At 37.6% G+C, this 25,941-nt stretch overlaps 1 protein-coding gene across 3 annotated transcripts in view; it reads left to right on the plus strand.

Moving 5' to 3' along the window:
- The window catches only part of LOC135799450 (5-hydroxytryptamine receptor-like), a 98,526-nt gene that overhangs the window by 56,358 nt on the left and 16,227 nt on the right, over nt 1-25,941 (plus strand). For all 3 annotated transcript variants that reach the window (XM_065312566.1, XM_065312565.1, XM_065312567.1), the window contains 3 exons: nt 5,111-5,151; nt 14,494-14,572; nt 25,046-25,228. In XM_065312566.1, coding sequence (XP_065168638.1) covers nt 25,111-25,228 — 118 coding nt within the window. In that variant the 5' untranslated portion in view covers nt 5,111-5,151; nt 14,494-14,572; nt 25,046-25,110. The remainder of the gene's footprint in view (nt 1-5,110; nt 5,152-14,493; nt 14,573-25,045; nt 25,229-25,941) is intronic.

Genomic DNA, 25,941 nt, shown 5'->3' on the forward strand with positions numbered 1-25,941 from the left:
CGCGTGATCGCATTCGATCTAAACCCCCCTAACTGATAGTCCGTGAGCATGCAACGTAATTCATAATTGTTTATTGTAATTGCGAATAGCTGCCAGCAGGCACGCTGGACGTGTGTGCATCGAATGTGCGGCCGTAAACGTTTGCGCAAGCGGCCGGACATAATGGCCTTAAAGGACACAGATAAACGACCTGCGGTCACATAAACTGCATGCGCCGGTCAACTCATATATATTATGATTATTTGTTATTGCAAATTATGCCAATTAACCAGGGGATATAATTTTTCAATTGCTTAGATTAACAATATATATTTAATCACTAACTTTTGCTCGCGACTTCGTCCCGGTAGTGTTTAATAAAAACATAATTCGTTTTTACTCCTTTGTTCTAGACATAGTATGTGTCAATTCTGTCAATAAGATTCGCAATTTTATTTTAAAGAAATTAATTATATAAACAATTGCTAATAATGCACTTCAGCGCGCCATCTCGTATTCAACTATTTAACTATAACTATGATTGAATCTCAATGCCAACTTTTATCCTATAGAAAAGGGCTGTCATTAGGGTTTTCCCGGCAATTATTTGATTTTTCGTGCCGTAAAACCATCCTTGGACTTTAACAAACATTAAAAAAGAATTGACCAAATTAGTTGAGGCGTTGTTGACTTATGCGCTTACCAACAAATTTTGCGATTAATTTTTATATTATAGATAATCAAAATTAATAATTTCAACACTTGTTGCAAAAATATTCAACATTCAACAAACAAGCCATCTATTTAATTATGCGTGATTCAGTTTGTTGTACTCGTATTCGTATGCAATGGTTGTGGGTGAGTTGCCGCTTCGTGCCCACAATTCTGTTCGGCTGATTAATGAGCGCATGTAGAAGCATTGCCGGGATAATTGTGACAATATAGATACAATATTGTATTCAGCATGTTGCATCCCTGCCGAGGAGCAGAGAGAGGAGTAGATGTAGCGCATGATGTAGTGATATAATTGATCAAACGTGAGCGCACGGTTTTATTTATCATCGATAATAATTAATCAGCGCATTGTGAGCGTGGCGCTAAATTCATCGGAACCAGAGTGAATTAAATTTTGCAAATTAATCGTGCGAGCGCGCGTAGTTGGTGCACAATGGCTTTTTCATTAAGCGGCCGTTTCGCATAATTTATGTTAAACAGAATGACGTAATCAAAAGCGTAGTTAGATTTTCATGCGTGGTTAAAGTGATTGCAATTGCGTAATTTTGGAATTATTTTTGGGTTGGGTTTTAATTTACATTTACCATGTATTGTACATTGGAATGGTTTATTGGCAAGAATTAAAATAAATTTTGAGGTTAGGTGGGTTTTAGGATTTGAGTTTTTAAAGTTTTTGAAGAATTTGATGAGTTTTTGACTTAAGCACTAATTTAATAATATTTATTCTAAAATAAATGTACAGAAGTACATAAAAATGAGTATATGTATGTATGTTACTCATATACTCTTAAACGGCTCATTCGATTTTGATGAAATTTTTAGACGATATACAGATTGGTTTTGTGGGTAATATTACAAAGTTTGGTAGGGTGTAAAATAAGGGATGAAAGTTATTATGGAGATTTTATCATAATTATAGTTATATAATTCAGACACAGAAGGCGCAACAAGACACTTATTTGTTTTAACTTAAGGGGGTATTCTACTCTAGAGGCATGAATTTCATGTGATTTTTGAAAGGCCGTAAAAAAATCTATGAAGAGTTTCACCATCCATTTTTTTAACACTTATTTATTAATGTTTTGAGAATACAAAAATAAATAAAAATTGAAAAAAGTTCAAAATTTTAAATTCCAGCAGGTGATAAAGTGGGGGGTCCCAAAAAATTGGCACGTGACCGTACCCATGATTTTAGCCCTCCAAGTGATATGAAATGAAAAAAAAAGATTGTTAATCTAGAATAATGTCGCAATCGAATGAACTACGGACAAGTGAAAAAAATTTTTTTTTACAAAATGGCGACTGTTGAAAAGTGATTTTTTCACCCTTGTTTTTTGATATACTAGATTTTTTTTGGAATATTTAAAATCGGAATTTAGGGATAAGCGTAGTTCATTCTAAAGAAAAGTCTATAAAGAAGACCCTATAAAAATTTCAAGTAAATCGGTTCAGTAGAAGTTGAGAAATCGTGGGTACCGTCTCGAAAAATACAGTTTCGAGAAAAACACGTTTAAAGTTTCGCGTCAATGCGAACCAGTTTGGATGCCGCGTCACCAAAACGGCTATATCTCGGAAAATAATTTAAATTTTGAAAAATCCTCTTGTACACGTATTCTTGAATAGTTAAACTTTGAAAATATCAAAAAAAAATCGATTTTTTGAAATCTCTAGAGTAGAATACCCCCGTAAAAATGTATGTATTAGTAAATTATTTACAAGCCTATTCGGTCAATTTGCTCCAAATGAATAAACTAGAATCATTTTAAAATTAAATTAAATTATAATATTATAAAATCGCAAAATATTTGCTTTAATTGCACTGAACCGAAAATATTCGAATTTTTAATGAAATTTAAACAATGAAATTAAAACAACGGTCCGGTCCGTTTGAACATATTTGTTGATTGCAGCGCACGTTATTATTGCAGCGCGCGCGTTTCAAAGTGCATTCTAATCAGCGAATGTCACAGATTCCAAACTAGGTAAACCTGTTGCTGATTTACTGATGTTTGTCGCTCGATAATCAATGCATGCAAATTTTATACTGTGTGAACAGAGATTTAATTAATTTTAAATTTCATTCCTATTATTGCATCGCACATACTCATAGTACAGATATAATCTATATCACATCGGATAGTTTTTAATTAAATATAAATACGATTAAATAATATTTTGTTGCGTTTAAACAAAAACAAGTTGAAAATTTTGTGAAAAAAATAAAAAAATAAAAAATTTCAGAAGGTCTACACCTTCCCTTCTGTCGATTGTGCTATGTAATATTCGACGTCGTTGAAATTCATATGCATTCATGCGACGCACGAATTGTGTCTTCAGACACGTCCGTTTTCTCGACATCCCCATCTCCACACACCCGCACGCATTGCCAAAGCGTCCGCGACGTAATTCCTGTGCAATTCAGCCGATCTCGAATTCGGCGCACGACTGAATGTGAACATGCGCAAACACCTCGGCATTGCCACGTCAACACACTAGACTGAGGTTTATGCTGGGCGCGAGTGATGCATCGACGTTGAATTGACCTAAGAAAGCTTAACTCTACCGTTTTGGGCCGCCGGCAGCAATGGCCTGGTTGTAATGTTTATGATTATGACATTGGTGTAGTCGTAGTCGCTTGCTGTTGTCTCCTCTGCTATTCAGCTTTGACTAACAATATAGGGTCGTTTGTGAATCCATATACAATGGATATGGTGCACTCCTTTGACTGCAATTCCCGGAAAGTAATAGGTTGACATTATTGTTATTATCGTCTTTGTTGTTCAATGAATTACATTTCAATGGATTGTTGAGGTGTGTGCTATGTTTGATCGCAAGTTTCAATCATTGGCAATGAACTGTCATTGTGATTAGATAGGCAACCAAACATACACAATAATTTTCTGTTTGAATTCTCGTTTATTTTAAATTTTGAAAAAATGTTTTGCAAAAATTTCCCGGAAACAAGTTTAATTAATGTTCAATGAATTGCTGCATTGTGTGCTATGTAGACAACCAAATATACACAATAGTTTTCTATTAGAAAATGCACTGCATATTTGGTTTTGATGAGTTAATGTGCAAAATTCACGCGAAAAACGTTTAACTTGTTAATTTATTACTCAATGAATTAAATTTTATAGAAATGTTGATTTTTATTAAATGTTTGATCACAAAGGTCCAACCTCATATTATGACTACATAGGCAACCAAATATACACAATAATTCTCTATTAAAACACACCGCTGTATTTTCGTTTTTGATGAATTGATGCGCAAAAATGCACCCGAAACGTGTTCGAAATTTCAGCAAACATTCAACGAGGCCGCGCACGACTTGCAAATGAGCGGTAATAACGGGTAATAGGTATTTTGCCGCGTGGCGTGTTTGTGCAACGAATTGCGTTCGGGACACATCCGCGCGCACCCGTTTCCCGCTAATCCGCAGCAAAAACAATTCGGATGCACGCACATCCGATCCGCGCGTCGATATTCTCCTCGTCGCGCTTCCCGATTCCATCAATCCCAATCCGAACGTGGTTTGTCCCACCAACCCGCGCCCTTCGCCGATAGGCAATCAGCGTTAATGTGACGGCGCCAATGTTTATGTACCATTTGCTGTTTACAATAAACGCAGGCGCATGCATGACGGGCGCGAGGAGCGCTGCTAATTGAATATTGTTTAACTTTTAATTGAATCGGGGCTTTCTCATCAACATCGATATCCATCTGCTTCATAAATGTCACGGCCTCATCTGATTAATCAGATGTAGATTTGGATTTATAACTAACTATTCATGTCGGATTGAAAATAGACTCGGAACTCTGATTGTATAACGTGATGCCCGGCGCCTTCACATGTCAATTCAATTTAATTTTGTATTTTGTATTCATTATCAGCTTATATTTGGCTGAAAATCAAATTCAATAATTTTTCTTATTAATTCATAAAATTTTTGATTTATTAATAATCAAAATTAACTTTCAGTTTTAATGAATATTTGTGTTTTATTATTAATATTTTGACTGAAAACACTTTCAGCGTTAAATTTAATTCGAGTTTAATTTAATTCCCTCTGCCCACGCATAAATATTGTATTATTTATTTATATTTGTTGTTTTTAACTTTTTGGGCAGTGATTGAATGAAATTATTATTACTCATCTGCGTCAGCTGCGTTAACTGAATGTGTCCGAATAAACCGGACGCGTTGAACGCTAAATATTTTATTTGTAAAACTTTTTAACGTAAATGCCGCACTTAAACCTGCCGCCGCCAGCTGATGCGCGAAATTTAGCAGCCGGAAAGTGAAATCATATCACGCGCATGCGAGTATACTTTTTAATTGCGCCGTAAATAAGTTTTACTGATTTTAATTTGTTTCTGTTTTGTGTTGCAGAGATGGGCTAACAACAGAATTTAATAAATCGTCTCCAAAATGTAAGTTTTTAAATTCTTCGATTGAATTTATTTGCATTCTGAACAAGATTCCGTAAATATACACGAATTCTACGCGTTTTCAATAAATAAGTAAATCGTTTACAGGCGGCGTCTATCAATAAACTAAAAATTCCATTCATTCCAACCAATCTGACTGACTTGCTTACATCCGCGCATTTCTATATTTTAATAAGAATGCGTCCTGAATTCCGGTCACGGCGTATAGAGTGTTATTATCGTTTCGGCATTATTGCGCTCGAACAACGAAATGAAAGCAATATTACACCCTTTAATATCATCGCTCACAAATCGAATTTCGGCAAGTTAATAACCAAAGGTGTTGTTACCATTTTACCATTTTACTTATCGAATTATGTGTGTATCCATGAGTGAAGTAGCTTTCTGATGCAATTAATTATTAATTGCGACATGCGAGCGTGGCGAATGTTCGAAATTCCGACCTTGTGTGTTACAAAGCGGGCTAATTTCGAAATTCGTTGAATATCCCAGCTCGCCTTACGCCTTCGTTCGCAGATTGTAATTTATTGCTGATTAGCTAAATAATAAAACAGACGTTGAAAGAGTTGCGCTCTTTCAAGATTGGCTACACTCCCCCATCTGCCGGATTAAAAATTCCACGCTGATAGACATTCTCGCAATCTTGTGCTCTAATTTATATCACGTTAATTAAGCGGCTCACGCCGTTGCGATTACAATTAACGGGCGGTCTTCATTAGGCTAAAGATTGGCGTGCGATCCCGCTTTACTTTTGTTCGGTTTAATCAGGTAAAAAATAAAACACAGGCGCGGTATGAGAGAAAAGGTGTCTTTTTATGCTTTTTAATTATATATTTTTTCCCTCTGCGATATCTTTCCGTTTATCACGGTTCATTTATCAGTAAAATTGTGAGTTTAATCAAGTTGAAGTAGTATCATTTTCAAAATTGCTTCTTTCTTTAATTCTGTAGAACTTCTGATGATTTTTTTAGCAAAAAAATTGATATAAAATCTTCTTCCATGTATAATTTTATTTGAGGTTAAGATCGTTTTGATGGTTCTCCCAAGAGGCAATTTCGTGTAATCGTGCGCATTGTTAACACGACTCTGTTCGCATGGCGCAAAGTTTTCCAGTCGTTTCGCCTACTTTAACAACTATAAGAAAGTAATTGGTGCGGCCACTCGCCGACTCCTAAGTATTCTTTGAGCGCTTAGCTCCGAATATATATTTAGGGGATGAGACTTTTAAGCACTTTTAGGATTCTTTAACGCATCGACGTTGAGGCGAAGAGCTTTTCGCCAAGCTCGACACGTAGCAGCCAAGCGATTTGTATTTTGCAACCAGCGCTTAAGTTTACGTTTGCTTTTAATTGTCAATTAACGAGGAAATGTTCAGGGCAATAAAACCACTACAAAATGTATAGTGCGTGAGTGTGTGTAGGTTTTGCCCTCGTAAAAAACATGATAAAAGGTAAATCTTTGGAATTATTTATGTTTAAAGATAGAAAATTGCATAAATCCATGCTTTGACTCGCAGTATATATTCCGAACATACTAATTTTATAGTTTATTTCAATTTTTGTTAATATTAATTGAAAAACATTGGCAAAAGCGTTGTATTTGCCCAGGACAATGCTTTGAGTTGCAGTATATGTGCCGAACATGCGTTTTCTAATGTTAATTTGAATTTTTTTTACCAACTACTAAATATTGAAATATTGCTATATGTGTTCAGGCCAATGCTTTGACTAGTAGTATAATTATCGAACATACAATTTTTCTTGTTATTCTCAATTTTCACTCATCAAAATACCAAAATAATGTAAAATATCTACTCTATCGAATATCAAACATTGACAAACACGTTGTGTGTGTGTCCAGCATGAACGAGCGCTGCGTTTTATTGTTCCGCGTTACTGGCAGCTTGCGAGCGGCACTGGTACACTGGTGCTGACAGCCGAGTGACTTTGAATGTGGGCACGCAGTCGCGTTTTGTTTGCGCTAATATTCGCGATGGAGTTGACAGACGTGCGCGCGTAAAAAACAGCAACACATTGCGTCCAATCTGCATCAGATCAAAGCCGTGACACGAATTGTGAATGGTGGAAAATTACTAGTTTCGCTAATCCAATGAAAACCGAAATACAATACCGCCAACATCCGACGAATAATTGGAAAAATATAATGTCAACCCGTTTTAAACACGAGTACTTCTTATCGACACATTATAAATCACACTGTGCTGTGTAGCGTCTATTTTTAGCGCGGCGAATCGTCGAAATATTCGCGCACTGAATTGTAACTAAGCGCTCCGACTGTGATTGTGTGCGGCAGGTTTATACTGGGTTGCTACTCCACCGCCACCCACGATCCGCCGCCCGCCGCGCGCACGTTTATTATGTAATAACATTTAGGGACACGTTCGGGCGACGGAGATACATCTGCGAACAAAACCAGGGCGGGTGCGCTGTGCCCGAAGCAGTCAATTTTAACAACAATGGGGCGGACGGGCGGAAAAACAGCGAAACGGAAGTCACAGGGAAAACGATTTTTTCGCAAACCTTCTACCAGAGAATCATTCTCATCCCTAGACAATTATTTCATATATTACAAAAGCTGCTTAAATGTAACATCGCGTTTGTTGCATTAAAAATCTATTTTTTTTTATTTTTTTTTTTTTAACTTTTTGAGTTAGTAGTAGATTCTTTTATAAAGGGGTTGTTTTTGCTTGCGTTATTAATTTATGCTTGTGCACTTCGGCCCCAGCGTAATTTCTCCAGCGCTCTCCGAATTATTATTAAATTTAAGTGTAACGCGCAATTTCGCCACAGAATTTTTAATATTCCAGAGGAGGACTCAAAGGTTTCGACCAGACGGCGCTCACCAACCCTTTTATATTATTTATGACTTGCTGTGTGCAGTGTGTACACTGGTCGTGGACGCTTTTGTTTTGCACCCGTCGGAGTTTAAAATTAAAATCGAAATTACTGCATAAATAAACCATGTTGAAGTTATACGCCGTGTTGATATGCAACCATCGTCAATATTTGAGCGTCTTCGTCTTCATTATGATATCTGTTTCTTTGCGTTTAATTAGTGCCGGCGGCGCGTGTTAGCATCGTCGTAAATCATCGCTAAGATGTGGTCGGCGGTTCGACGAACGCGCGGCGCACATGTGCGGCGCGGTCGCGACGCTTGCATGATCTCTTTAAGATGGCGTCGTTTGTGTCTTAACGAGACCCTCATGGCGACGTTGCGTTGATTAGACGCTTTAATGACGCAAACATTCAACGGCGGCTACCCACATCACCTGGGTACAATATTAAACTGAGAATGTAAATAATACAATAAATTAATCTAGAAAATTAGGGAATATTGGTTTTTGAGGATTAAAATTATTGATTTTTTCGGAAAATTATCTTGGAATAATAGAAAAATTATTATTAACAACAGAAATTGAGTAATTTGTTTGTAAAACGGGCAAAAAATTACATTTTTGTTTGAAATTTGCTGAAAAAGTGTTTGTGACGTCAATGTTGAGTTAACAAAGAGGAAAACTCGCTCTACAGTAGACTAAATACGTGAAAATAAAATTTATTCTAAAGAAATTACGCCAAATTATTGATTATATTACATTACACGACATTATCACTGATTATTTTGCTTTTTTATTTAATTTTCTGTTTTTTTGATGTTTTTTAATCGTTTTTTAATCGTTTTTCTACAATTTTAAACAAAAAGTGAAAAATTAAAGTACCCAATAGTGTATTTCATTAAACAATTGCATTTTTTACATTTTTATTAGTTATTTGATTAAATAAAACTCCAAAATAATTAAACCTAGAGAAAATAGTATTCCTCCCAGTTGGATTTGGTTCATTAGCAGTTGGCAATCTCATTATCCAAAAGTTTACAATCGGATTACTATATATAAAATGTGAGTTTAGAAATTTCCCCGCCAGCGATCTTTTTGTTTCCCAGCGCTGGAACTATTCGTTTTACGATGGCCGGGCGATTAGCAAGGACCTGTGCCCTTGGTTCGCGTGACTGCAACCTGCAATTGTGACATTCGCTGCAAAGCTCCCTCAGCGCGCCACCGGCAACTTTGGGTGTCATGTTTGATCCAATTAGCAATTTAAACTACACTCGCGAGTTTCATGTCGGGTGTCATTGTGTCGCTTTGAACATTTCTATTCATTATTTAAGAGCCTCTTAATTAGGATTAATTCGACGCCGTTCGAAATTTTGAGCGGACATTACAATTCACACGGTGCTTATTGTACAATAGCACATATTATGATTACAGAAGTGTATTTTACTCACAGTCAACGTAATACAATTTATTATTCGAGTAGAGTCATTGTGAACAAAAAATAAAACGCTCAATATGTGAAAATTGAAATTGAGTTTTAAATTGAAGTGCAAAAAACTTTTCATTCGTTTTTTTGTTATGCGTTTGAACAATTTCATTTCGACACGATTCAGTGATGAAATAAAACGCATTTCTGTTCACATCCAACTAAAAAACTCGTGTAACCAATCAAAATATTGTAATAAAGTTAAAATTAATTCACTATCAAGCCGCATTAAATCAAATCCAGCGCTGTCTGCGCCTGTCAGAACTGTTTTATTCGACGCTTAGAATAAAAGTTTCCGTCAAGATCTCCAAACGTCTACAGGTCTACACGTTTAATACTTTCGAGTTCTTCGAGTAGAGAATTTGCATAGACAGGAATTATATATTGCCAAACTTCTGGTTTCCGCTTTGCTATCGCTTTTGTTCGACGCGCATTATTACTTTATTACATTCAAAGGATCAAAGCCGGCGCACGAAAGAAGCGACAATTCGCGAGTATAAACAATTGCGAGTTGATAAGAAGAAGCATTAATAAAACGTCAAATAAAGCGCATACTTCTTTGAGGAATTACTCGGATATGAATATGAAAGGCTGCCTGTTCGGCGCGTCGATGAAAGACAAAGTTTCCGCCGTCATCACCGGCAAGTAAGAAGTCGTTTCGGAAGTTGGGACTTTAGGCGAGTATTAATTACATATTTCGCGAACTCGCGCTGTTGAAACTTTCCATTTCACGCATGCGCCCGACACGTGATTTGCCAGATTACCACACCGTTTTGGAATTAGGTCAATGTTGGCAGAGTTAAAAAGAATTTAATTAATAAATGTGTTCACTTGTTGCGTTCGCGTGGAAAATATTTCAAGTTTTCGCCGCAAGGTAATTTCTACGGGTTGAAATAAATTAGTCGGGCGCATTAATTACGCTCACTTTTATGTGTATAATATACCTGTATTTACGCCGGGCACTTTCGTGCTGCGCGCTATGGGGAAAAAAGCGGATCCGCTTAGCTTCCGATTAATTTCGGGGCCGGTTCTCAAGCGCGCCTAACACCATTGGTACGCACGTAATAACGGCAATAATAATAAAAGTCAAGGTAGTTGTGCGTAATGACGTTATATACACATTTAATCAGCGTTTAATTGCGGATTAACGGCGGCGCCCCGTCGTTAATTTACCACTTCAGGGCGGAAATGTGCGCGATTTGAGTGTGTTGGCGCAATTAGAATGAGTTTTGGAAAAATAGCGAGTTTGTATTACTTTTTGGATAAATGACAATTTTACAAGGATTAGGAATATGTTTTATATATTGTAGGGAATATTGTAATATCGCGTAATTACAAAAAATTACAAAAATTTGTTTTTCTACTCAAATATGTTTTTTTTTCACCCCGTGACTAAAGTACTTTAATCACGGATGTGACTAAAGTACTTTAGTCACACCCGTGATTAAAATATCACTTTTTGTATCTAAAATTCATAAATTATAACTTAGGGAGTTTTGATTGAGGGATGAAAATTGTTTTATAGACTTAATCATTATTATACGAGTAATTAAAAAATTATTATCGAATTGGTGCTTAAGTGAATCATTTGCATTTTCATATCTTCAAAATAAAAGATATGAATAATATAATATTTTATCTCTACCTAAGGACACATAAATAGAAAATGAGTAATTTTAAAATATTTGTGTTTGAGTTGCGGTTTATGTGTCGAACATAAAAAATTTATGATGAATGTTTACCGCTGGCACTTAAAAGATATCCCATTTTATAAAATGATTAAATTACCATTAGAAAGTAGTTCCTCTCGGTGGCAAATCATGATGACACACAGTGTCCGATTTCTCATCGGCGTGTGAAATGAGAATTCCAAAGTAAGATAAATCACAATCATCAAAATCCTCCCAAAGAGAGCGCGCCCTCCGAAGCGGTTGAGCGACCGGCGAACAAATGGCGAAAAACGAAACGACGTTCCGGCGACTTATGTTGCCTTCAACTGCCGGCCGGGGATATATTTGATGATGAAAAAATGCGCAACACGCAAGGGCATTTGTAGCAACAGGAAAACCTCGGGCCGAGATCAACAAACAACAACGGCGGCGCGCGTTCGTCCCGAGACCGACTTTCTATTTGTGTTCGTTCCGGGTTTGATTTATGAATCTCGTCGTAATTAAAGAATACGAAGGCAGCGCGCGCATACAAAAAATATATAAATAAATAAACGCACGCGTTGTGACGCGGAAGAATTTCGCTTTTTTACGCGGATGCTTCCGCGGATAGAAATGCGAATGCGTAATGCGTAATACGAACGGAAATGTAACGGTTTCGGTCATTTGTCTCTTTTTCTTTTCTATCCGGGACAATGTCAGACATTTTTCGACTCGTTTCCCTCGACTAATACGAAAATAATTGTAACAAATCTTAATTTGATAACAATTAATTCATCAAACAAAAGCAAAAAGTTAAAGCCGCGTGCTCGATTTAGTGCGCAAACAAGTAAATTCACTTTATTTTTCCATTAAACACTCACAGCAGCACTCAATTTCATCCCGGAGCCAAATCTCGCGGATTCTTCCTCGACGTCGATGTTGTCATTAGTGACCTCAGCGTGCGCGCAAAAGTGTTCCGCATCGTTTCTCGGTGTCACCCAACGACAAGTATTGTGTTCTGCTTGAAAGCCATCACACACGCTCGGGGGCGGTGCGGTTTTGCTTTCTCAGCCGCTCGCAGCGCGTCTAATTACATCAAGCGACGTGTATTTGTCAAGTGTCGCGGCGAAAGTTTATTTACCGTTACTTCGGCGCGCCCGTTTTTCACGAGCAACACACACGTCGCCAACAACGACGACGACGGTGGTGATGTTACAGCGCGCATTTTCATTTAGTTTGGCTTCATCAGCCCGGCGCATCCGCGCATTGTTTACGGTTTTAAAACGTCACCGGCCGGAAGCAAACAAATGGTTGGCGCTTGTTTGATAGTGTGTCTCGCGGGAATGTCATCTCGGTCGTGGTGTATCTCATTCGGGGCCGTTTAATTAATTATTTGTTTTGTTTCTCGACAAATGGAGAAATTTATTTATTTGTAATTTAATACTAATAGGAAGTTTAAAAACCCCGTCTCACAAATAACTTTAATGTCGCGATGCGCATTTCGAAGGCTAAGCCTTCCTCTTCAGGCGAAGGAATTATAAAACTGACTGTAATTTAATTGTGAAATTGGATAAAACGTATAGTTTAGATAAAATTAATTGAACTAAAACTAATTATGTTATATGATTGTTTTCTTTACATTTAAATTAGAAATTTGTTAGTAATTAAAATATTTATTTATTGCATTTCTTACATTTTTTAATTAATAATATAAAAATGAATTGAAAAATATGTTGGTAAGTGCATAACTCAATAACGCCTAGACTAATTTGGTCAATTCTTTTTTTAAATGTTCGTTAAAGTCCAAGGATGGTTTTTACAGCCAGAAAAAATCGAATAATTGCCGGGAAAACCCTGAAAACAGCCCTTTTCTAGAGGATAAAAGTTGGCATTGAGATTCAATCATAGTTATAGTTAAATAGTTGAATCCGAAATAGCGCGCTGAAGTGCATTATTAGCAATTCTTTATATAATTAATTTCTTTAAAATAAAATTGCGAATCTTATTGATAGAATTAACCAATACTATGTCTAGAACAAGCGAGTAAAAACGAATTACATTTTTATTAAACACTACAGAGACGAAGTCGTGGGCAAAAACTAGTGTCCTATAAAATACTACTTACTATATTTGATTAAAAGATTATCTGCTGATGAGGTCTTTGGAAGTGAATGTTTTGTTTTGTTTATTTGCCGTTCCGACAAAAACAGTACTTTGCTGGTGATGTTGTTGTTGTTGTAGTTTCCTACCATTCCATTTAACTTAAGAATCCTTTAACTAATTGACCGTATAAGCCAATTACACAGCCAGTTCCCATTGTGCGCGTCTCGCGTCCACTTCTTATTTCTCGGCGGCGCGCCCTCGGCGCCGGTGTGACAGCGCTAATCTACGTTTAGTGGATGGCCTTGCTTGGTGTTCTTGCGGCAAGCGGAGCGCGGTTCAGCGGGAAAAAAGACTCAGTCAATACATTTCGAGGCGGAGGCTTGTCAGTCAGGTTGTGCTTATTTCATTAAGTGAGTTGTTAAGTAGTTAACGAGGATAGAAAGGTCACGGGGTGGCTTAGAAATTAGGAAAGTGAAGTAGAGTGTCATATTTATAAGTAGTAACAATATAAATCATTGTAAAAATAGTAAATTGTGGATTAAGTGTAAAAAAGGAGACATTTAGTGATTTGGTTAGGATTTGGTGGCAATTTTTAACCGTTAAAATTTGTATGTTGCATGTTTTTATTAAAATTGCTCTTAAAACATGTAAAAAATATGTTTTTGCACACTTGAGCTTAAATATTTTCCTTTTTACCATTAAAATTAAAAATTATTCGCAATTTTTCCCTTTTTTTACATTGAAAATGATTTTTTTAAATTTAATTTTTCTATTTTTCTTTTTTTATTTCACCAAAAACAATAATTTTATGCACTTAATCTCATTTTAATCTTAATCTAACCCCTCTTAAAAGTTTAACAAACCGTGAAAAATTAACTTTAATCACTGCGAAGCTGTCGAAAAACAAATCAAATATTCGTTTTATTTTTCTGCGTTTGTCACAATACTTCCGCACCGATCATCATTCCACCCCGACTCTATCAATTCCATCGTATTAATTGATTGCATATTAAACGCGACGCCGAACGGCCATCGATATCATGTTTATGATCAGACGTCAGCGCAGACGAGTAGCGCACAAATCGAGTTTGCAATTGGAGCGCGCGCTCGCGTGTATCCTCGAATCGTATTTTTACAATCGCGCCATGATTGCAATCGGTGCGCCGCGGCGCATCCACCAAATGCAAATGCGTTGGCAACATTTATTACCTGGTGAATATTTCACACTCTTGCAGATGACGCTGACGCCGCCGATATTCGAATCATCCGCCATGGTGACACTGGCGACCGCCATCCGGGTGCTTCCGACGTGTGGTGAGTGAAAGCTTATTGTTTTCTTTGTGTTTATTGTTGACGCTCGGAATTGTTATTTTTCCGCAAGCCGTAACAACTCCCTGGGCGCTTTTTTTTATGAAACGCAAGTCACGCTGATATTTTATTTACGAAACATTTTCGGGGTTGAAAAACGTATTATGTATTGTGTCAGTCCCTAGAGCATTGATTTGTTTATCAATTAATTATTTACGTGCATTGTTTGGCCCCAATTTTAACAAATTCAAGGTCAAATCGATAATAATTATTTCGTATTAAAATTAAAACATGAAATATTCAGATTTGCGATTTTTGTTCGCTGAAATATTTCGCACAAATGACATATCAATGATAAATATCGGTTGGCGTGTCGAATTGGATGTGAGAAAATAATCCAAACGGAAATTGACTGGGTTTTATCATCACAGCTTTCAGAGTCTGATGCGGGAGAAAAAGGCACCGGTGGTGCGGCGTGGTGTGGCCGAAAGACAATTTTTAATATAAAAAAGATTTTCGCATCGGCGTTTAGTGGCGCGAGCTCGTTCCGCTTTGGCGAAATTACGGCTGGATGGATGCTTTGTGTGCGTCGCGCTGCGAGGGTTCGATATTTGCGAATGCGCGCACGTCGAGTGGATGCGACGCAGTTTTCCGGCGCGAAAGAAAGACATGTTGCAAACACAGCTCGGTGGGGATGACACGCACCGAATGCTCGACATTCGACATCTTCGACATTATCGATAAATATGACAAGAGCTATATATTTCAATATTGTATCAAGGACGGGAGAATATTCGTGTTTTTTGCGTATAGTACACGCATGATTTTTACTTCTGTTGCAAAAAAAGAGGTATTACATGCAATATGAATAATTTTTTATAATTTTTATGGTTTTGGATTTATTATGTCATTAAACAACTCATTTGCTGATTTTAAGACCAAAAAGCATCGGAAATTCAAATTTTTAAATTTTCTTTATTTTATTCTCGGCATAAAATAGAAATATTTCAAGTAAAAGTGAGCATACAAATTGTTTTCGGTAGTTTTACGGAAAATATTTGAAAGTCGTCGTGCAATTTAACTATTTGACATTGGTGCCGGCACTATCGAAGTGAAAATGTGACTCGGAAATTGCGAACACCCGGAAAACGTGGTAGAGAATGGAAAATTGCAAATATTCCTTTCTTTTGCACGTTCCAATCGAAAGTTTCAGAGATCGGTGTGCACTTTGCCATCACAATCGCCATCACCGGCATCGTCGTCGTCGGTTCTGCCACGAATAACTGTAGAATAAGAAATTTTACATTCACCATCACTTCGATTGCCCATTTTTAGAATATTTTTCATCTTGTATAGAAAAATTTACTTGATTTTCTAAAAAAAGTTAAAATTATATTTTATGTATTAAAATTTAACTTTGTTTGAGAGTTTGTATCGTTAATATTCAAATCGATGTAACGATGTTACGACCTGTGTTTAAATCTTTTAGAAAGACACAAAACCCGACGTTATAAACAAACGTTTTATTGCTGGCGCTCTCTCCAATTGGTTTTTATTGCTCCGCGGAGATGGTAACGCCCGACGGCAAGTTTTCCAATTCGTTTCCTTCGTTGTTCGGGCGCCTAGTGGACCGCGGATGCATAAATTTCATTTACGACAACTGTATCGTAAAAAATAAAAACGCCAATTATAATTTGAACAACGCTAACATCCTATTAAACTAAAAAGTAATCAAACATGTTTTTAATATTTTTATTTCTTAATTTTACGAATTATTAAACGTATAAAAATTATTTAATTCTATGATTCATGATGATGGTGATTCTGTGGTGGCGGCGCCGGTCTTTGTTACATTTGCTCCCCGCTGAGAATAAATCGTTGCTTTCACTTAGCATAGCCGTCACGTTTCGGTGAATTGCGACCGTGGTGCGGTGCACAATTTGCCTTTATATTAAATAACTAGTCAAGACTGAAGTATTTGCTTCCCTAGCTGAATAACTTCATTTCTTTACCGCTGAATATTGACATACATTTAGTTTTTAACTAGCGACGCACGGCACGGCACAGAAATAAATTGGATCGGTTTTTGTATTGATCCCGTTGGAAATTAGCAAGAACAAAGAGGCGAGATGTCGGTAAGAAAGCAGAAAATCGAACCGACATCCGATATATTATTATCTATCCGCCGCTACGCTTTTTACGCACGCTTTGGGTGGGCTTCCTCTCGCTCTGGTCGCTTGCTTCGCTCGACCTCGGCGGCTTTCCGACATTAAAACTTCCAACTTTTTTAATTAAGAAGAGATTTCCGCGGCCAAGTATTTCGCACGGCGCGGCGATCGTTGAATTCGTCGCGCAATAGGTAATGCTGGCCTGCAGTTTTTTTCTTAGTTGGGAGCTTAACGTTTAACTGACACGCTTACAGTTTTAACCCATGCATATATTAATTGTATTTTAATAATTTATTCTCGTTAAAATTTAGTTTTTTAAAAGGATTAAAGGGAAAAATAGGATTTTTGAAGGGAAAATTGAAGTTTTATGCACGTAAAATACAAAACAGTGATATAAAAAGTAGTATAAATGTAAAATTTAGTTTTTTTGTTTGTTTGTAACGCTTTCACGCAAAAACTACTCAACTTATTTTGATAAATTTTGGTATAAAGATAGTTTTTACTAAGAAAAATAAGATAGGCTTATTTTTGTTGCTAAAGTATAACTCAAAGGGTGTTAAATAAGGGATGAAAGTAAATAAGCATTTAATCATTGTTAAAATAATATAATTCATCCGAAATTACGCTCGAATGCTTTATTGGCAATGTTTTAAGTTTTTTAGGAGAAAATTGATAATTTTATTGCCGAATTCGGTACAAAATTGACCTAAGAATCAAAAATCGTAATTATTAGAGGCACTTTTTACTAAAATTTTAAATTTTCACTTTTAAAAAAATTTCTAAAAAGTAGTTGCTTGATGTCTGCAGCAATATTAAACTACCTTTTTGCTCTAATATCTTCAAAACCTCTTTTTTCATCTTTTCTTATCTTAATACGCAATATTCTCTGCGATATCATGCTTCTTGAGATGCATTTTGAAAGCGATCCATTTCGTTTCAGCGAAACAATTTATCATTATCTTCCGAAACGTAATAAAGTTAGGAAAATATGAACGAGTTGGCATTTTTGCGCTGGTTGTCCTAGAAAATGGCAATTTTTTAGTTGGTTGCCTTCGGCTTTCCTCGGCGCGATTATACATACACACTCGACTCCTATCAGAGGTCTCGTATAACACACGCGCTGTGGGCAAACTGCAAAACATAAACGTACATGAAAGGAGTTTTCTTATCTCATCCGCTTATCGTTTATCGGTTGGAAACTCGCTTTGTGTATGCGCTGCCGAGCGCCGGCGGCTAGCATAGTAAAGAGTAGATTTAAAGTGTCTGGGTTTTACATCATCACGTCGAAAGTTTGAATCAAACAAATTGCGTTTAGTGGCTACTGAAACTATAACTTCATCCAAGGAGATTATAAGCATTAAAGTCAATCATTTTCCATTTCTAGTTCTTAGAAGATGATTGAGTATTGAACACAAATGCAATTTCTGTATGAAATGCAAAATGCAACAATTCACTTCGGATTTATCTGCGCTTATCCCCGCACTCGTACGCTAAATATTCGCGTAAAGTCTGTTTTAATGTCGGAATATCAAATCCATGCTGACGCGATTTCTACAGTCAGCGAAATGGACGGCAATCGCAAGAAAAAAATGAAAAATGCGAGCGTGCGATATCTTCGAACATGCGTGTCATTTCGTATGGATCACAGTTTGCGATAACACCGTGTGATAGCCAGCGTGTTATTTTTTTGCGGGCATCCGACGGATGCCATTTGCGTTGGAAAAAAATTGCCAAACACGTAACGGCCGAATTAGTTCGCACGAAAATGTGGCGCAGGGAATCGAAAATCCAGATACGCATCGGACATCGATGCGATAAATGGAAACGAGCGATGCTTGACGTTGCAGAAATTGAAAGTTGATTGGTATTAACTTACAAATAAAAAAAATTTAAAGAAAATTTTAGATTATGTTACAAGTTACTTCTGGTGCTTGTCACCCATCTGACCTAATTAATTAATGTTGGTAATTACACGCACTAAGTACACCTTAGTCGGCCATTGCCCGTCAAGGAGTTTATCCTGATCCCTTGATGGCAAGCCGCCATCTTGTTCAGCCAGCGTGGTGTAGTACTTAAGCTCCGACCACATATGGTGCCATTAGGCGAGCAAACTTTAAGATTACATAATGACACCGATAGATACGAGATAATGACATCAGGAGAGCAACGAAAATTATTTTCTACTTCAGGGTGTCATAAATACTGAGTTACGTATCTATTTTTGGATAACAACGTGTAAATTGTAAGGTTAGAAGGGTTGTTACACGCGATACATTTTCTAACTCGTAAATTATTTTTATTTATCGCACACTGCTGAATTGCTGATTTTAAAAATAATTTCAAAAAATTCTTTGAAAAGATAAATTTATTTTTATTCTGTTAGGCATTGGCAGCCGGTAAATTATTGTCGTTTATTTATTGCGCCTGAAATAAGATAAAAAAAGAACACAAGCGACTGTATTATCGAATTTCTTTGTTTGCGTTATTGCGTCGGGAGCGCAAATAATGCCGATGTAATACGAAATGCGGCCTGCGGGCAACATTGATAATGTCGATAAAAGCCCTCGACCACCACATCATCGGCGCGCGTGCGATTAAAAAAAGATTCCCGAAGCCATTAATCGCCAAAACGTGGCCGGCGGGCCGAAAACAAAAATAAACGAACCACCATTATCGCCCCGGTTTAATCTAACCGCGGACGCGCGCTCGCGCCTCCGGATGCCGGGCGTTGTCTCTTCGCAAATAATTTTAACGCTTGCACACACATCCACTCACGCGTATCGAATGCTTGCATAGTGCACCAGAACACCACCCGGCTTCCATTTCCGCCATCAGTTGATTAGTTAATTAATGCGCTGACTTTGATATTAACACAACAAAATCAACTGCAACACACATCGAAAATTTTTGCGTTGAATCATTGTGAAACCTGTTGGATTTAATCTGGAAAGTTTTTTCAGCACGATTGTGAGTTTTACAAAGTTTTTTCCAACATTAATTGTCTTCCCTTGTCGCCGTTTCGGCAGGAAACAAAAGAAAAATGCGTCATGTCGTTCAAATAAACGTCTTCGTAAAGTGCGCGTCGGCGACGTGACGACGCAAACTTTAATAAGTTATTAAATTAGTAATTTATTTGACAGCTGTTTTCAAGGACGCGCCCACGTGTCGAAAATAGTAATCGGCGCACTAAAAGAGTGGCGGCGCGTGCAAAATTTAATTTCGCGCGATCCCAACGTGATTCCGCCCGGGTGATAGTGCCCGGGAGCCGATACGTGTGTAAACCTTCCTGGGGGCTTAATGCCCCACTTTAATAACGCTCCCGGAGGCGTAGTATTAGCACCTTTTTTTATCTCTTTTTTGTTTAATTGCTGTAATATTTAAGTTAATAACAAAACTTGTAATTTATTACGACTTACTGACCCGTGGGAGTGTTTTATTCTTGAAATTATTATTAAAATTACTTTTCTGTTGGTTTTTTTAAAGGTTATGTTAGTTATGATTAAGGTTATGTATTTCTTTGATGAATTATCGCGTTTCGGGGAAAAAATGTAACAAAAACTGAACGGTTTGATGGCTTGACGTTCAAGAGTAAAGCCGGAAACGATGCGGTAATAATGGCGATCAGTCAAGTTGGTTATTAAAAGCCAACCGCGGCGGTCACTCGCAGTCGATGTGAAATATATGATGATGGCGCTGCACGCGGGAGTAAAAGACATAGATAAAGTCGGCGGTAAACAGGGCGGTTATTATAGATGGGCGGCGTTCGCGGCGACATTAACGGATCGAAGAGTCAGCGCTCCGATTTGTTCCAAAGGCCAAAACATCTCAGCCCTCATACATCATCTTGATCATCATTATCATTAGCAATACACTTTCTAGTTTTAGAAATAATTTCGTAGCTATAAAATCGATAAATAAGAGTTCTATTTTTTTATTTGGTGAAAGAATGCGAAAGATTGAGAGATAAATTTATTTGCAGCGTTCCCATTAATTATCCCGAGAGTAATAAAGTGTATCGCTAATGAGCGCGATTAATTTGAAAACTTCGTTTCTTTTATTTCTGATTGAGGCGGCCGCCGGTGCGCGCTGGATTCGTTTAATTAAAGCCATTTCAGATCAGAGATTTCTTCACGTGCCGTTAGTTCCTTTGTCGGCGGCAGCGGCGGCGGCTTTTTTTGCTTTCCACCGCGCGCTTTGTGCATTGTCGCTTTGTATATTCAGCTGGCGCGGCGTGGACTGGAGAGTCGGCCTGAATGTTTCCAAGCCCCGGCTGTTTGCTATAGACATAAGACGTTCTTCCTGCCACACCGCTTCAACCTGGTTGAAATTAGGCCACTTTCATCTCATCCGCTTGATCTATGAAGTATCTCTGCCACAATGCCAACAAAAAACACTTACTCACATAACGAAACTTTTAATCCTGCTAGAAGCATATAAAAGCATAGAAAATGTAACAAGTTACATTTTTACTTTTAAAAATTCATCATTCGCATTTGGTTATGTCTTGTTTTCCCAGAGTGACCTCTGGACCTTCAGAACAAGTTTTCTCCATAGACCCGACCCGTCCGCTTTATGACGTTGAGGTTTCCCTGCCCTTCTAAACTCGCCCTAACATCTAACAAACATTAGGACATGCAAAAAATTACTTGTACCACTTCTTGTCCATGCTTATGTAGCCCAACAACCTACTTGTTCAAATTTCACACTCGAAATCCTTGCAATGTTGTACATACAATTACCCTCCGGAAGGGTAACCACCACAAGCGTTGTGTAATCGCACGAAATGCAGAAAATAAGTTGGACGCGAATTTTATTATAAACATAACCTGATTTATGAGCACTCTTAGTTTACTTAATTATAAAGTTTCGAGAGAAATGTTCAATTTACGAGTGTGTGCTAGCAAAGTTTATACTCTTCTTACTCGCGCATGAAAACGGGGAAATTGTGGTCTGGCTGCTTTTGATATTAAACTTTGTAACGCAACCATCGACGTATTTAATTTATGTACTTACCACGGCTGCGGTGGCACGATGCATTCACCTTGCGCTTCTTCATTGTTCATCTTGCAGTCGCATTCGCCGGATAATTGCATAAAAAAAGCAAGTGGCGGGAAATTTACGAGTTAATTGCATTATAACTTAGTCGGTTAAGTTTCATTACAAACACCGGAACTATAATGAAACGTTTAATGTATCTACGTCAATTTTAACTTAAATATCTCATAAAATGTTTGTTTTACATACGAGTTCGTTTAACACGTTGAGGACGGCGCGGTTTTTGGGTGTCTGTCGCATCGGGCGGCGTTTGAGCATTTTCAACTCCGTCTAATTAATTCAGCTGTGCGCCACTGGTGGTTATGCATTGCTGTATCAAAAAGCGATTGTTTTTTGCAGTTGCGTCGCCATTTATTTATTTTCTTTGTAATGAATGCCTTTATCTTTAGAGTCCGACCGAAACTATATGCGAACTGAGATGGCAAGTGACGACCACGACTTAGCCGCGAGTTAGCCGAACGACGCACGATAATTCACGAACACTGAGTTTCAGTTCTGCCAAAAGTTTCAGCCAATTTTTGGCCGAAACCAAATTTGAAGCCAAAACTGAAACTTTGGTCGGTCACTATTTATTATAATATGTAATCTGAGTGACACATTTGATGACAAAGATGCAAGGCCCTGATTGTATAGGTGAAACGAGGAGAAGATATAACCTAACCAGTGGCGTAGTCAAAAATGAATAAGTCTCGTTTCAAATGAGCTGTGTACCACCGGTGGTACACGCCGTCCTCAACGTGTTAAACACGCGCCAAGTTTCGAGTTTTATTTAAGAGCTGGATGAAAAGTCCTCTCCTGGGTGGTGAGCACAAATGAAAACTGCCACATTTTCACAATGCCAATATATTCGCACGTGCCCAGCGAGACAATTGCATCACGAGCGCAAATACGACGAATGCAATTGAGAACCAACTTCGTCGCGGCGCGTGTTTGCCCAACGTTAACCGCAATTGCTACTCGTTCTCCAGCCATTCTCTAAGAATGAAAAGTATCCACTACGCAGTTGGAAAAAGATGATGCATCTGACGTCAATTGAAGATACTCGTTTTTCAAGCCTTTCAACATCGTTCAGGAGCTTGTAATGGAAACCGCAGTTACCTCAAGTTACCACACAAGTGTAGTGGGAATTCAAATCATGCCCAGCACGTTCGGACATGTTAACATATATTGCATTCTAGGGGCGTTTAGTCATTGGGGACACTGCGGTTGGAACCCTGCAGTGATACGTCTGCAACCAAACACGCATTCAATTGTGGTTAGAAGCAAAACGGTCTTAGTGCACACTAATAAATATCATCATACTTGTTATCTCAACCAAACAGTAAAGTTTACTGCAGTTTACTGATATAATGACATATCAGTCGTTTAATGTTTGCAAAGTCAAGCAGAACGTCCATTGATAACGCCCAATCAAACATTTCATGAGTTGGGAATGTTTCGCAAAGTTTTCGAAAGTTTGTTGACATGCGGGGACAAAATAATAGCGCTTTCCAACTGTGCGACTTGATTTCTTCTCCCCAACAAGCGAGAATTGTAGGCGAAGAACAATTTAAGAAGATTCACACCCCGGTCGTTACATTTGATATCTTCAAAGTGGCTCTAAATTGATACTTTAAAGCGCGTCTGTATAAGTTTTCCCATTTCTCACAAAAATACATAGCAGCCGCGATATAAATGATTAATAAATGAAATGATTAATAACGCTTATAAACGATTCGGGAAACTTTCATCGTTTTGGCATTTATCAACGTCGGCGTTTCAAAAGTCGACAAATAAATCAAGGATTGAACTGCGCACAAAGCAGGTCCTGCACCCTGGTATATAAGCGTGAATGTGGATCTGCTTACGACCCATTGTCCTCTGTCTGTCATCTTTACGGCCTACTCGCATTTCTTCCCGGGAAGGACTTCAAATGGAAGCAACAGCCTTGGCGTGAAGTTTCCGAAGAGGGCAGGACTGCTTTGGGTCACTCGAGGATTCGTTTTTATTGCATTATTCCAAGCCTTTTGTCCTCGAGATTGTGCTGTATTGTGGGCCTGGGAAGTGTATTTAGACTAAATTTAATAAATATTTTATGTGGTTGTTGGTAATGTATTACTGGCAACGCGAAAGTAATTAAAGTTTTTTTATGTGAAACCAAGATAAACTACCCGCGCAAACAAGTTGCTTTGGGATCGATTTTTCAATTAGTAATACTAGCTACTGACCAGCAATTCATCAAGGGAGTTAAAAGTTCATTAGGATGTGAAATTTTATAATAGAAATTTAGTAAATCTGTGCTTTGAGTTGCGGTATAAGTGGTGAACATGTTTTAATAACATTGTTTTTCATTATTTCAAGAAATTTACAAAAAAAGTGATTTTATAATAGAAATTTGGTAAACCAATGCTTTGAGTTGCAGTACAAGTGGCGAACATACTTCAATAACATCAATAAAAAAATTGTTAAATAATTTAGACATAAATAAATATCTTCAAATTGACTTTTTTCCAAATCAAACATTTTTCGACTACATGAATTTGGAAAAAATAAAAAAGTTGATATACTTGCGCTGAGTACGAAGATCAGAAACGAACCTTCGTCATGTTCGACACGCTGAGTGTGCAGTTTTCGAATTCTGAAATCGCAGTTTTCTTTCACACGTGAAAATCTCGTCGATTTCGAAATGTTTGCGCTTCAATTTGATTTCCGCGCCAAAAGTATCAAATTTTAACATATCATATTCACTTGTGTGAAATATAAACATTAAAATTTTGCACCTATATTTGCAGCGTGTGAAGTGTTTTAAACATTTTCCGGCGCTTTGTTTCCGTATCTTCTCATCCCCAATAGAGCGCCAATGTTTGATCATTCGTCTTGAGTGAACTTTGCACTTTATTCTTGGCCGTTCATCCACTTCCACTCACTGCGTCTGAAGCTTCGGGCTTCAAGGCTTTTCGGGTCCTCTAGCATTTCTAGCATGTCCCCAGCTCGTTTTTTCAGTGTCGGCGTCACTATAGTATATCAAGAGGATATATGTCTCGCAAAGGAAACGCCGATTTGGCAGAGAGTATATTGTTTTCGCTGCTTTATTTCCTTGTTGTTTTTTTTTATCCAGAGGCAACAAGTTATCTATATGCTGTAATTCATTCATCGGGTCAAAAACATATGTACTCGTAGATATTGTAGGCTTTGAAGTGTGTAATTGCAAAAGGGTCAAAATCCTTTTGATATTTTTGGCAATTGAAATAATTGTTTTCCCTTTTTTTAATTTCAGAATTAATCTCTTCAAATCGAAGAGAACTCCCTTGAAAAAAAAACCGCTCACGTACACACAACGAAATGCCAACGCTGAGCAGTCTGAAGAGTGCGCTGGGACATGCGGCGGCAGCGGCGGCGACCGCCTCCACGTCCGTCACGCTTCATATCAACGACGTCGTCCAGGTGGAAGTTGCCCAAGGTAAGCCCAGTAACACCAGCAGTTGTACATAAAGTAATTTCAATTCAATTAATTTGTACCTACTCTACAGTTTAACTCCCGGAACAACAATCTGCCACACATTTCACTTGCGTTATTATTGTTGATTGTTTGCAGCAATTTCAATTTCAATTATATCGCGCGCCTTCTCTTTCCCTCTCCGCGAACATTTCGGGCCAAAAATTAAAGCGGATAATGTTTGTTGTTTCAACAACTGGAGGTGCCATCATGCGGAATTTATAATTTGTTTACGAGGCGGGCGCGCGCAGCGGAGCCGCAAAAATTATTTTAATTCGCGCCGCAGCGGAGGTCCGCACGTGCGGAAAAAGTAATTAGGGATTACGATTTGCGTGGAATATGAATGTGTGTTTAGAAATAAAATTATGCGATTTGGCGCATCACGTAAAGTGAAACTTTTTACAACTGTGATTATTACACGTGCAGAATTAAAGTAATTTTAATAAAAATACGTTTAAGAGAATAATTTATGAATCAAAACATTGAAAATAGGTACATTAAGTATCAAGTGAGTAAACCTGAGTTTTAGTCACGAGATTTATTAAGAGCGAGGGTAGCTAGTGTTTAATCAATCTTGTGTTTAACAACGTTTAGCCATGTGAAGCTTACGCAATTTTTTTCCAAGTGTAGGTTTTTATTGTTGTGGCTAAAGGCCGTGTCTAAAGCCCGTGACTAAA

The sequence above is a fragment of the Atheta coriaria genome, unplaced genomic scaffold, assembly GCF_025399875.1.
Source record: "Atheta coriaria isolate IRGN ID8LTWV9N9 unplaced genomic scaffold, Caltech_Dcor_3.1 hic_scaffold_9_pilon, whole genome shotgun sequence".
NCBI classification, from domain to species: Eukaryota; Metazoa; Arthropoda; class Insecta; order Coleoptera; family Staphylinidae; genus Dalotia; species Dalotia coriaria.